This window comes from Pteropus vampyrus, unplaced genomic scaffold, assembly GCF_000151845.1.
Source record: "Pteropus vampyrus isolate Shadow unplaced genomic scaffold, Pvam_2.0 Scaffold452, whole genome shotgun sequence".
Lineage (NCBI taxonomy): Eukaryota > Metazoa > Chordata > Mammalia > Chiroptera > Pteropodidae > Pteropus > Pteropus vampyrus.
In genome coordinates, this window is record NW_011889233.1 from 126,509 (window position 1) to 140,475 (window position 13,967).

Consider the following 13,967-nt stretch of genomic DNA (forward strand, 5'->3'; position numbering starts at 1 on the left):
CAAGCTCGGGGCACACTCAGGCTGTCATGCGTCCTGAGCCTGGCCTCGGCTGCCGCTTAACCCTGCCTGGCCCCTGCAGCCAACAGAGACATGGCGTCCATCGTGTCTGAGATCATGATGTACGTGCTCATCGTGGTGTTGACCATATGGCTCGTGGCCGAGATGATTTACTGCTACAAGAAGATTGCCGCTGCCACAGAGGCTGCCGCACAAGAAAATGCGTGAGTGGGGTTGGTGAGAAGCGGGGAAGCACCCAGGACACCCAGGACTTTCCAGAGGGGAGCAGGAGCTGAGTGCGGGGAGGGGGCAAGGGAGCAACCCAGTACCACCTTCCAGTCGTCCCTGGAGTGGGGCATTCATTGTCAGAGATGGGACGAGGCCGCAGTCAGTCCCGGCCCCCACTTCTCTCAGCACCCAGGGTTCAGGCCCAGCACCCTGTCCCCCAAGGATACGAGAGTCAAGGCCCCAGCCCCTTTCTTTTCCAGAACCCAGAAGTCTGAGCCCCCAGTCCTCACCTGCTTCAGGCTCAGGACTCAGGCCCCCAGCCTGGACTTCTCTAGGAGTGTCTCTAGGAGTCTAGCCCACAGCCCCCTCTTTTCTCTAACTCATGAGCCCTGTGTCCCTGGGGCAGAGACCACAACCTTTCTCAGTCTCCTGGGTGTGGGCCAGACTTATGATGGGGTCACTGTCCACCTGGCTTTTGCCCCTACAGCTCGGAATACCTGGCCATCACCTCAGAAAGCAAAGAAAATTGTACGGGTGTCCAGGTGGCCGAATAGCCTCGGTAAGGTGGGTGGGCGGGCGGGGGCTGGTGGGCCTGGAAGAGTGTCAGCTCACTAAGTCCTTGATCCCCTGTCTCTCCTTCACCTTTAGGCTCTGGGCTCCGCCTCAAGGAAGAGCCAGCCCTAATGGGGAGCATCCAGGCACAGCCTGCCCCCAGTGGGGGTTGGCCATTCCTGGGCCCCCGCAGCCTCAGAGTCCTGCCAGCGGAGCCGCCAGGGTGGGAGAGGGCAGGGGGCTTGGCTCGCACTCCTAATCCAGCCTTCTTTCTCCTGCCCTATTGCCCACCCTTGCTATGCATGATGGGTAAAGCAATACTGCCGCTGCCCCTACCCCTGCTTCTGCTGCCTGTTTGGGAGGGGGTGCGGGGAGGTAGGGCAGCGGCTCCGCACCCCTCCTTCTTGCTGATTTGCACACACTGGCCGCTTCAGACACGCACTATTGGGGCCCAGCCTTTCCCTGCCCAGCAGGGGTTGTGATAGGCCGGAACAGTTTGGGGCAGGGGGTTCTGGGGCCCACTCCAACCCTCAGCGACATTTCCCCTCCTGCTTCCTCTGGCTGGACCTGGGGTCCCCTCTCCTGTGATGCACTCTTGCCCGGCCCAACCCCACCCTCTCTCACCAGCCTTGGATTGTGGCCACTTAGAAAGGGGCCCATTCAGCCTCGTCTCTCTCTTTACATGAGTAGTTTTGTTCATGAAATAAAGATTCTTGGACTTGATTCATATTCTCTCTTGTGAGCCCAGTCACCCTCTACACCCGGCCCCAAATCCAAGAGCCTCAGTTTTCCTGGGGACCAGCCCTCACAGGCAGGCAGTGGGGCCTCTGTGCACGCATTCAGGATAAGGATGGGTAAGGAATGGATAGGGCCAGCGTCTCAGGCTCAGTGCCTGCCTGAGGACCTAGCAGGCGCAGCCACTTAGTACTTGATTAATGTGGGATTGGGAGGGGGGTCATTAGCTCAGCTGGGACCATGAGTGGGAGGGAGGCCAGGAGGGAGCCAAGGAGGCAGCCTGGGAAGGGGGCTGTGTCTGTGGAGAAATAAGCAAGATGGCAGTTGGCATGGGATTTGCTGTGTTCCAGGCTAGCAGTGGCGACCGAGCATAAATGAATCAGGAGGCTTTGTTAAAATTAAAAACAGCAAAGTCTTATTCAAGACTTTGGGGTTTGCAAACCAGAAACACTACTAGGTTACACCCAGAGTGTTCCAAAGAAAAGAAAAATTGAGAGTTCTTATAGTAAAAAGTACATTCTTGAGAAAAAAAAAAAAATCGTCTTACATTCTTAGCTTCTGGATTGATCCAGGATAGTGATCTTCCAGATGTCAGGGGTCTGGATACGTGAACATTCTTTCCTAAGTTCTTCGGAGAGTTATCAATAGCAGGGGTCCCCAACCCCTGAGGCCTCGACTGGTGACCTGTTAGGAACCAGGTCGCACAGCAGGAGGTAGGTAGCAGGTGGGCGAGCACCACATCATCTGTATTTGCAGCCGCTCCCCGGGGCTGGCATCCCTGCCTCGGCTCCACCTTAGATCATCAGGCATTAGATTCTTCTAGGAGCATCAGTACCTGATGCCAAAAAAGGTTGGGGACCACTGATCTATAGGATTTGTCTATGTCTCCAGTTCGAAAGTTTAAGTTTCCGGGCTAGTTAAAACAGGAGTAGAACTGTCTCCTCATACCTCAGCCTACTTGATTCTGGTAATTTAGCAGCTTGTCTATAGTGACTCCAATTTATTTCTTCGCTCTTCCTCAGTACTATGAGTCTCTCTGGAGTGATGGGAGTTGGAGACAGGGAAGAAGAGAGAGGACCATGAATAGGGAGAGAAGGAACGAGAGACTAGGGGCTGGGTAGCACCAAGTCTACACAGGCGTCTCCCTTGTGGGAGGCTGTGGCTCTGAGTGGAAGGGGGTACATGGGTGAGCAGGTGGGTTGGATTGTGTGGGGACAGCTTATCTGGGGAGAGCAGCCATGGCCTGTGTTTATGTGGTTGTCCACAGGCAGGTGTCTGATGGTGACCCTTGTGTGTCTGGGTGTTTATTTGGCCCTGGGGTGTGATGTGGATCACTCTCGACCGCTGGTGGGACAGTGTGTATATGCCTCTGGACACTTCCGGTCACTTGGCTTAGGCCTCAGCACTCTGTTGCCTTTTCCAGGCCAAGCCCCCTTCCCCCTATCTAGGTCTTTCCTGGCTCCAGAGGTCACTGCTGCAGGCGGCAGAGAGGCTGCCAAAGCAAACCAGCCCCCGTGACTTGTAGGAAAGCAGCTGGGGGGAGGGAGCTGGGTAGGGTGAGCTGGGCAGGGCAAAGCAGATGTGGGCTGGGCTGGGGACATGGGAAGGGGCAGAGGCTGAAGCAAGAGTTGGAGTGGGGGAGGGACTGAGGGAGGGATACGGGGCGGGGCCTGGAACTGGGGCCAGGACGGGGACTACCTTGTTCAGGAGCTGGACAGGGGGTGCTGGAAAGGGCAGGGGCAGACGGGGACAGAGTCAGGTGTGAGCTGGGGCAGAGTGGGGCCTGGGCAGGAGGCAGAAGTGCAGGGGCAGGGTGGGCTTGGGGCAGTTGCGGCTCTCTGATTCCCTCTAATACCTATCCCCATCCTTTAGTCCTGTAAGCACCCCCAGCCTTCTCTGTCTCCCCACACCCCTGGTCGTCAGGCCAAGCCTGTCCGTGCTCCCACTTCCCTCAGACCGGCACACCTGGGCCTACCTCTCAGCCCCTGCAAACCCTGCCCCAACTGCCAGGTGGCCTCTGGTGCTGCCAGTCCTTTTGCTTGGCCCCTCCCCGCCCCTATCCCCGCCTCCGGCCCAGCCCCCTCCTCCTCAGGTGAGGCAGCCAGGCCTAGCAGGCCCCACGCCGCGGCTGCCTCTGCCTCCCTGCCGCCACTGCTGAGGGGCCACCATGCTCCTGCCCCGGCCTGGAGACTGACCCTCAATCGGCACCATCTCTCAGCTCCGGCCCCACCTGCAGGACCCCAGGGTAAGGATCAGGGCCCTCAATTCCAGACCCCAGGACATGGGTCCTCCCGCCCCACCCAACCGAATGCCTGCCTCCCAACAGAGAGACTCCCAGAGACCCCAAGAGCGGGCTCTCTGACTTCTCTCTAAGGACCTCGGAGTTTCAGGTCCCTGGAACTCCTCCTCCCTCAGACCCAGGAGTCTGGGCCCCTACACCCCTCCTCGCTCATACCAAGGAGTCTGGGCCCCCAAACCCTCTTTCCCCAGGACCCAGGATTTCAGGCCCCTGTTCTCTGCTCCCTTGGACCCAGGAGTTCAGACCTTCAGTCCCCTCCACTTCGGGCCCAGGCATGGGAGCCCCCAGCCCTATGATCCGGGTGTACCCATGGCCACTGGTCAGACACTGACCCCATCCTTGAACCCAACCCAATCTGCATCCGTGATCACAGCGTGCTCTGGCCAGGGCCCAGTTCCTCCAGCCTCCCTGGATGGGCGCCTGGGACTGGGGGCACTGGGCTGGGCTGGGCTCCCCCAGGCCCTGCCTCCCCGTCCATCTCCCCACAGGCCCTGCCCCGGCCCAGGAGGTCAGCCGGGGAATCATTAACAAGAGGCCGTGACATGGCGGAGAAGGAGGGTAAGTCCCCCTTTCCCTGAGCCCCGACTTTGGCTCTGTCTGGTGCTCCTCCCTCTGTACTCTCTTCCCAGCCCTCTGTCCCCTCAGAGCCCCCTCTCTCTGGCACCCATCCTGGGCCCATCACCAGCCCCTTCTGAAGCCTTCTCCACTTGATTAACTGTTAACCAGATTTGCCGTGGGGCTGTGCTACCACCTGCTGCCCTGCTACCCAATATGACATTCTTGGTTCCTTGCCTCAGTTTCCCCTCACCTCCTAGAGGTTCCTCAGCTGACCTTGGACCTCTCTTCTGCTTGAGATTATGGTGGGGAGACCGGCTGTCATAGTTAAGGACACAGACTCTGGAGTCAGACACACTGGCCTGCATTTGAATCTGCTTCTGCCACTTCTTTACTGTGTGATCTTATGCAAGTGGCATCATTTGTCTGGATTTCAATTCCCCCCCTGGGTCAAACATGGATCCTAATGTTACCTACCTACCTACCTACGTGAGGCTGTTGGGAGCAGGGACACCAGCAAGGGGTCTGGGCACATCAAATGTACACTGTGAACCTTGGAGTCCTAGGACTCGAGACCCCCACCCATTCCAGACATTCCTCCCACCTTCTGGCATTGTGGGCAAAAGAGCAGAGGGAAGACTTTGGACTCAGCTGGACAGATTGAGAGGAGAGAAAGAAGGGGGAAACCACTCCAGGATGGCAGGGCGAAGCCACTGCAGAGGGGCTGGCACTCAAGGACTCTTGGCAGCCCCTAGCCAGGGCTCCCTGTAGCCTGGATCCCTCTCAACTTCTTCCACACTTGGGAGTCAGCTGGAGGGGCCGAGGATGGGAGGCCTTTCTTTCCCACCCTCCGCAGCTGGGCAGACTCCCTCTCTTCTTTTTGGAATTAGGCTCGCTGGGTTCAGTCCTAGTCGGTGGCCCTTTCTAGTTACGAGGCCCCGAGCAAACAGCTTACCCCTTCTGGGCCTCAATTTCTTCATCTGTAAAATGGGGATGTGCACACCCCACAGGGTGATGTGATGATTTAAATGCAGGAAGCGCTGTGTGTGTCACCTGAAATGACCAGCGTGGATCACTGGCCTCCTAGGGTCTCAGCAGCTAGCCACTCAGACCCTTGACCATTCAGCTCTGGCCCAGAGTGCATCCAGGCTCCCAGTGGCTCAGGAGAAGGCCCTGCGCCCTTGCTGAGCAGGGGGACAGTAGCACTCCATGCCTTTTGGAGAATTCTTTCCTGGAGCTGACTAGAGAGAGTCACCAGGGTTGGGGCCTATGGGTGAATGAACTCGAGAAGAAAAATAGAGCATGCTAGAAAGGATGGCCAGAGACAGGTCTGGATGTAGAGAGCACTGAGACAGAGTAGACTCCAGTGCATCCTCGGGCAGCCCGTCCCAGTCTTGGAGGGGAGTCCGGCTGCTGGGGCTGGAGGGGTGGTCAAACCTGGACACAGAGGAGGAGGTGGTCCAACCTGGACATGGATGCCGAAAGGTTCTGGTGCTGCGCTTACCTGCTGGGTGACCCAGGGTAGCTGGCTGCACCACTCTGGGCCTCCTTTCCTTATTAGTAAGCCGGAGATGATGGCAATGGTATCTTCCTCACGAACAGTTGCAAGGATTTAAGGAAACTGCAGGACAGGGTTTGGACAGGGTTGTGAGTTGGTGTGTGATTTGAGAGCCATCGCTGCTGCAGTGGCTGCTCGCATTTGTGTTACCATTATGGGCTGAAGTAGGCCCAAGGCGAGGGAGGGTCTTGGTGCTCCCTGGGGACTTAGACTTGGAGGAGGTGATATCTAAGTTGACACTCAGGATGAGGAGAGGAGGCAGGGTGTGCCAGTGAGAGGGAGGAGGCTAGCTAAGTGCTGGGGGTGACAAACAGGTGGGGGTGCAGTGGCACACACATACTTTGGGTATTTCTGGAAGTAAAGTTGGGAATGGAGCTGGGAGGGTGGTGAGGTGTGCGAGCTGGACCAGGCTCTGTTCGGACTTTTTTCGGCGAGGGGCCGATGCTGCCTTGGCAGTGCTGGGTCTCTTTACAAGATGGCCCTGGGGGTTATTCTTTACTTCTCTTTTCTAACTTCTGTTTTATAAGTTCTATGATTTTGGGTGCTTTTTGGAAACTCTCTCAGAAGTCTGATAATGACCCATGTGGCTGCCTGGGACTTGGCAACCCCAAATTTTTAACAGCCATGCTTATATCACAGAGGGATTGGCACTACAGAGCTGAGGGCCTTAGACTCTGTCCTAGGGGACACTGGGGAGTTGTGGAGGGTTCTAGGGACAGAAGGAACAGGTTGGATGTAATATTTAAGAAGAGCCCCAGGCTTCTGTGCAGAGTCTGGACCAGAAGGGGAGCCTGAGCCAGGGGTTGGATGAGGTTGGGGACAGGGAAGGAGAGGGTGGCAGGAGACACTCGGAAGGCCTGCAGGCTGTGGAGCTGGCAGGTTCTGAGGGAGGGAGGTGTCCTGAAGAGGAGAGACAGTCCTGAGAATGAGGGCCTCTGAGATGGTACCTGGGGATGTGGGAAGACACGGAGGCCAGTATGTGGGCCTGGGAAGTGTGAAGGGCCCAGGGGATTTTAGGAGGAGGCATCTAAGAGGCTGCGGGACCCCTGAATCTGGGACTAAGAAGAGTCTAGGCCTTGGGACAGAAAAGGGAAACTGAGGCTGTGGAGGTGGGTGAGAAAGACTTGGAACTGGAGAGGCTTGAGGGGGAGGAGACGTGGCCCGCCCTATGAACTCCAGATTTCAGGGAGTGGATAGAAGGTCAGGAGATGGAGAAGGCACCATCAGAAAAGTGGAAGGAAAGTCAGGTGCCCATGGTGTTTCAGAAGCCAAATGAGGCAAGTTGGAGTTGGGTCTGAGGAGGACCGAGACACAGAGCCATCAGGTGAATGGTTTTAGAGACAAGGAGCCAGAGATGTCACTTGTGAGGGTTTTATAGCCAAATGGGGGCAGAAGAACTGTCCTGTGAGAAGACAAGGATAGCTAGGTGCTCTTGGAAGGGCAGGGAGCAGAGCCTCTGGGAGAAGTTGACAGGGTGAGGGCGGGTGGGGGAGCCGGCTTACCAATTGCAAAGGCCCTATTGCTCGTGAAGAATCACGACCAGAATGGTCCCCTTACAGAATGAAGATGCTTCCTGTCCCACTACAAGCACCTGTTCTGAGATTGCTTGAAATTCCCTGAACCAAAGGTCATGGAAAGAGGTCATGAGGACACGGAGTGGCAACGTTTCCTGCTCCAGCAGACATACTAGAGTCTCTAGGCTGACCCCTGAGTGGCAGAGCACATCTGAAAACAAATGAACCAGGACCAGCCTGATGGTTGCAAGGAGCTAAGTCCTCCCACTAGAACCAGGAAGATGGCTGGTATAGAGTTGTGGGGTAGGCCTGAGAGGCACTCTTGAGACAGGGAGGCTCAGCCAGCTGGGGCTGAGCCAGTGGGCCTCTTTGGAGGGAGGGAGTGTTCTCTCATGCCTTCAGGGGAACTGCTGGATTCTCAAATTCTTAAGATACCCAGACAATGGGCATCTCAAGAAGGCCCTGGACTATTCTTCACTCTGTTCCAAGAGCTTGCTTGGTGCATGCCAGGCCCAGCTGAAAGCTTTTAGTAGCCTTTTCCCTTTGGTCATCCTGCAATCCCTAACAAAGGGATTGGCTTATAATCCCCAGGGCCCCTGTTGCACTGAGAATAAAATCCTATTTCTTCTTAGGAGGCCAGGCCTCCCTAACTGGTCCCCACCTTGGTCCCACTGCCTTCCCCAAGCTCATTTCGTCCTGGTCACATCAGTGATCTCTCTTGCCCTCTAACAGACCATGCTCATTCTTGCCTGTGCTGTTCCCTCTGCCCGCAAAGCTCTTTCTTGATGTCTTTGCATTACTGGCCTCACCCTTCATGTCTCAGCTCGAAAGTCACTGCTTAGGGAGGCCCTCCCAGAACACCTACAGAAGCCACTTGCTGCCCCCAACCTGCGTTATTTTCTTCATAGACTTTGCCACAACCTGGAAATTATCAAGTTTGTTGACTTGTTGACTTGTTTACTTCTTCCCCTCGCCTTACACATATGAGACTGTGAGCCCCATGAGAGCCAGCATCTCATCTGTCTGTTCTGGGATGTGAGCCTGGATGAGAGCCTAGAATGGTGCCAGGTACACAGCAGATGCTCAACAGAACAATCAATGAATAAGGCTCCATTTTACCCATGAGAAGAGAGCCCCAGACAGTTGAAGGGAGTTGCCCAGGACCACACAGCTTTAATGATTTCAAAACATTGATGGAGAACTTGCTATATGCCAGGAACTACAGCACAGGGAGGGATAGCGTGGCTTAGTGGTTATGTGTTTGCGCTCCAGCGCCAAATCTGCTACGGATTCAGGACTCAGCACTGCCTCTTCCTGGCTAAGTCGCTTCGGGCATGTGACTCTCCTTCTCTGAGCTTCAGTTTTTCTATCTGAAAAATGGGAATCATAAGTGAGGTCAGCGCTAAATAAGTTAATGCATTTAGAGCAGTGCTTGGCACATAGTAAGCATCTGATAAGAGTTTGGCTATTACTGTTATTATTTAAAAGAACTTTAAAGTATTATTTTTAGAGGTGAGTGCTAGGTGGGTGCCCAAGAAATAGATGAGGGAGCTGAGGCTTAAAGAGGTGATGTTACCTGCCCAAGGTACCAGCTAAGAGGGGGAAAGGCTGGTATTTTTAAGGCAAGCTGGCAAATTTCCAAACTTAGGTTCTCAATCTCCAGGGGCAAAGCTGTCCTTGGAACTGGGTCCTAGGGAGAGGTCTGGTTTTGGGGGTTACCCAGGGACAGAGAGTCTAGAACAGCAAAGAGAAATGAGGCCCTGAGGAAATGCCAAACAGCAGGAAAGGGAGCTGCCAGAGGGCAAAGGTCAGGGGTCACGGCTTCCAAGAGGCTCCGAGAACCTCTGGGAAAGTTAGCTCTGGGAAAGTTAGCGGAAGTGAGAGGTCCAAGAGGAGATGGCCCGAGGTGATGAGGGAGCCACAGAAGCAGTGTCATTGGGGAGGAGAAATCCTCTAAGTGCTAGGAGTGCAGGCAGGGAAGGTGGCAGCTGTCCCAGCCACGCCCCTTCCCAGCTGGAACCCTTAGGGAACTGGACACCTGGTTGTCCTTGCAGCAGGGGAGGGACAACCCTGCCAACTGATCCGCCTGAGGAAACTGGGACCAGGGCATGGCAGACTCAGGCATGCTGTTAGCTCTGGGGGTAGGGCAGAGCTGGCCCTGTGCCTAGACCCTACTCTGACGAGGACAGGCCTGGCAGTGGTACCAGCATGGTGTCTATTGCAGGTGGCCGGACTGTGCCATGCTGCTCTGGACCCAAGGTGGCAGCTCTCACTGCGGGGACCCTGCTGCTCCTGACAGGCATCGGGGCAGCGTCCTGGGCCATCGGTGAGAGTGGTTCCCTGTGCCTCTACCCTCCCCTGCCCCCGTGGCCCCAGCGTGCCTGCCCTTACCTCTGTCTTCTCTACAGTGACTGTTCTACTCAGGAGTGATCAGGAGCCGCTGTATCTGGGTGAGTAAAGCGGACTGGGACCCTCTGGGAAGCCCTGCAGGAAACCTGTACCTGTGGGAGCTCAATAGAAGAATTTTTTGAATGAATGCACGCACGCAAAAAGAAACGCTAGTAACAGTAGAGCACTCCTGTTGAGTGCCTGCTCAGGACCCGGCGCTGTCCTAAGCACTTGTCTAACTCAATGATTTTTAGACTTTAAATGTGATGCCTATTAATGCATCATAAAATTAAATTAGTGAGTAGGAAACCACATTTTTAAAAGTAATGAATAGATTAGATTAGAAAATATTCGAGTGCATTTCTCTCAGTAAGAAAAACACTTGTTAATGTTTTGTTTTGGTTTTATGAGGGTGGGACTGTTATTCTCTCCCTTTTAGAGATGGACACTGAAGCTCAGAGCAACGGGATGGTTTGCCCCAGAAAATGGAAGTTTAGGGCCACATCATAGTGGAAAATTATGTTTCTTACTACAAGGCGCAGACAAAACATATCTGAGAGGTGCTGTATGAAACTAGCAAACCCTTCTAGCTCCCCTAGGAGGCAGCTGCAATTATCCCCATTCACGGATGTGGAAAGTGAGGACCAGAGAGGACACATAACTGGTCACCGATAGGGCCACGAATGGCCCTTAGACTTGCCTGGTAGAGATATGTCTGCAACAGGAGGAATGGCCACACTGATACATAGACACAGAAGCCCACTGCGGAATGAGTGAATGAATTGTCCCACGTGCCATCCCGTGGCACAGGGCAGCAGGAAGGAAGGGAGGTATTTTTCACTCCCTCGATCCTCATCTAGTTCCACAAAGGACTCAGCTCACATTAAGAGAAGAAATGAAAATCCACACAAGGAAAAAGCCAGCATCAGTGTGAGTCGTCACAGCCAGCACTTAGCATTTACGCATACCAGTCCTTGGGCTTTACATCCAATCCTCGCAACAGCCCATTTTAATATGGGGACGCCAAGGCCCAGAAAGGCCTTGTGACTTGCTGCAAGTCACAGAGCTAGTAAGTGGCAGGTCTGGGATCTGAACCCAGGCAGCCTGGATCCAGCTCTTGTGTAGACCTACTAACCGCTCTTGTTTCTCAAGAAACAGCCAGATGAGTTGCCACAGTGAGGGCTGGCATATCACCAGGCCCTGTCTACAGTCTTTGCATAGTAGCCTTGTGGAGCTGTGGCTATTACCATCACTCTTGTTTTGCATCTGGGGGCAACTGAGTCCCAGCAAAATGAACCGACTTGCTCAAGACCACATGTTGCATAAGTGGCAGGGTAGAGGGATCATTCCCCTGCTGAAAGCCCCTCCATGGCTCCCCACTGCCACTGAGCTAAAATTCCAACAGCTCATAGGCTTTTAGGGTGTGGGCCGTCTCTGCTCTCACCTTATACATGCTCTTGGCTCTCGAAGGACCCTCCTGGCACCACAGCCTTTGTTCACCCACCTCTTTCCAGCTCACACCTAGAAGCAGGTTTTGGGGTTCTGCAAGTGTCACTGCTGAGCAGCGGGGCCTCACACTCTGAGTCTTGATGTCCTCATCTGTAAGTCCTGCCCTCTCTGAGTCTTGATGTCCTCATCTGTAAGCTGGGGGTGAGAATTAGAGGACATGATGGTCCATGCAGTGCTTGGCTCTTCAGCCAACTTGGTAAACATGTCTCATCTGTCAGGCTTTAACTTTCCTGGCAAGGCCTTCCTGCCCCCCCCAGACTCCATGCTACCACCCGTGCCTGTGGTCATTCCCCTTCCCCGGTTAAAACTCTCACACTCTCAGTGGATTGTTTACCCCTGGTGAATTTCAGGAAGGCAGGAGCATTTTGTTTCCTGCTCGATCATGTCCTGCACATGATAGGGGCTCAGGAAGTCTTTGCTAAATGAGTAAGCACGAAGATAAATTGCCGAGATGAACTAACCTGTCCCGGGCCTCCGGCTGGAAGGCAGGTGGCCAGGCAGTGACTCAGACCCGGCACGGGCCAGCACCAGCACTCTCGCCCTTCAGCTACACTTGGGTTTTTCAAAAGTGTTGGGAAATTACAAAACAAACAGAAACAACCCCCAAACTATGTCCCCACCTCATTTTTCTGGGATTGTCACACCTCCAGATATGTCAGACAATTTGGTAAGCAAACCAGTGACCCAGAACACAGCCTGTATTGCTTAAAATAATACAAATGAGAATAAAGAGTTTAAAAGTAAGAAACAGCGACACAAAAGGTGGCTTTAAAAATAAAGGAGGGGGCATTTTCTATTCCCTCCCCCGCCCACCTTGCCCAACACACAGCCATAAAATGATAATGTTTTCCTAAAACCTCATACTTGCTGGAAATCGCATCTCTGGAGCACTGAGAAGTCATTTCAAAATAAGAATTCCTCCCTACCTGAGTTGGTGTCTCAAACCCAAAGCCTTGGTCTTGGAACTGGGGGTTTTGAGCACCACAGTTCAGAGGTGCCAAGCACCCCCTGCACCTGCCCCGGGGCAGGGGGCCATAGTTAAGGCAGGTCAGCCGGGGGCTCCTGCCCGGGCTGCGCATGAGTATATCTGGGGTGGGGACAAGTAAGGGTCTCTGTGAGACCCACAGAAGGAGTAGGGAGTATGTAGGCCGGTAGGTCTAGGTTCAAATCCTGATTTTGTCAGTTCTTAGCAGAATGCCCCTGGGGCAAGTACATCCTTTCTGAGGCTCGGTTTCTCCATCTGTAAGATGAGCACAGAGATGGTCTCTACCTCCCAGGATAGCTGTGGGATTCAAGGCCCCTCCCAGATATGACACACAGCGTGCGGCCGGCCCACTGACATCCTTGGGAAATGTAGCCAGTGTTGTTACTGTGCTGTTATTGTTTGACCCTCAGGAGGGGAAGTCGCCTGAGAGGCTGTGCAGGGCAGCGTTAAAAGCTTGGAGTTTCGAGTCACTCAGGCCTGAATGCAAATCCTCTCTCTGCCTTTCACTCACTTGGCGATGATGTTGGGCAAGTCACCTCACCTCTTTGAGCTTTAGCTTCCCCTTCTGGAAAATTGGGATGATCTTTGTGGCCTCAGAGATTTGGTGAGGACTTGGTCGACGGTGGCAGGGAGAGCATGTAGCATAGCGCTGGCACACAGCTGGTGCTCGGTATGACGGGGTTCTCCCTGGAGGTCCTGCCTCCCCTTGTTTAATCTTCGGGGCTGCGGGAAGACCGCTCAGCTCTGGTGGGCCTCACCGGCTTCCTCCTGAGAGGATGCAAAACTGATTTGGTTTCCCAGAATGTGCTCTCAACACACCAGCCATGCAGGAGACTCGGGAGAAAAGGACAAGAGGCCCACACCTGATCCGACCCCCAACCGCCCTTCCCTGCCTTCCCCATCCTGGCCGACGGCAGCTTTGTCCTTCTCATGGCTCATACCAAACACCATGGAATTGTCCTTGACCCCTTTCTTTTCCTCACACTCACATCCAATCTGTCCGCAAACCCTGTGGGCTCCACTCACAAAATCTGTTCCGAATCTAATCTCTTCTGCCCCTGCACTGGCCCAGCTCCATCCTCTGCCTCCTGGACCTCACGGCTGCCTCCTCCCTGGCCTCCTGCTCCCACCCCTGCCCCCACAGTCTGCTCCCCATGCAGCCAGAGGGAGCCTGTGAACCCCTGAGGCAGGTCAGGGCCCTCCTGGCTCAGAGACTCCCTGGGTGCACCTCATTCCAGCTACCAGCAAAGTCCTAGTGTTGATTCGGTCTGTCTCCCCTTTACTCACTCTGCTCCAGCCCCTCGCTGTTCCTCAACAGTCCGCCCCCCGCAGCACCCCCACTGCCTTGGGATCTTCGCTCTTGCAGTTCCCTTGGCCTAGTTCTCTGCTCCCTCACCTGTCTCCACAGCTCTCTTTCTCACTTCCTTCAGGTCTTCGCCTTCTTACCACCTTCCGGGTGAGGCTTTCTCTTCCTACCTACTGAAGATCGCAACCTCACTGCACTCGCCAGCACCCCACCTCTGTTAAGCTTGATTCGTCTCCCTGGCCCCTTCTTTTGTGACACACAATCTATTTTCCTTATTTGTTCTTTTCATTATCCGTCTTACCTATTGGCCTGTGAGCTGCACAGAGCAGGGGTTTTATCTG

General features: G+C 54.6%; 1 protein-coding gene and 1 long non-coding RNA gene across 2 annotated transcripts in view; both read left to right on the forward strand.

Annotated features, from left to right (window-relative positions):
- The first annotated feature begins 56 nt into the window (after positions 1 to 56).
- On the forward strand, positions 57 to 1,500 carry LOC105306621. The gene is made up of 3 exons (XR_897162.2): positions 57 to 221; positions 713 to 784; positions 874 to 1,500. It is a non-coding gene; the product is annotated as an uncharacterized LOC105306621 (long non-coding RNA).
- Positions 1,501 to 3,345: 1,845 nt separating this feature from the next.
- Positions 3,346 to 13,967, forward strand: part of HPN (hepsin) — an 18,177-nt gene continuing 7,555 nt past the window's right edge. The window contains exons 1-3 of the mRNA XM_011381742.2: positions 3,346 to 4,369; positions 9,663 to 9,764; positions 9,847 to 9,888. Coding sequence (XP_011380044.1) covers positions 4,354 to 4,369; positions 9,663 to 9,764; positions 9,847 to 9,888 — 160 coding nt within the window. The 5' untranslated portion in view covers positions 3,346 to 4,353. The remainder of the gene's footprint in view (positions 4,370 to 9,662; positions 9,765 to 9,846; positions 9,889 to 13,967) is intronic.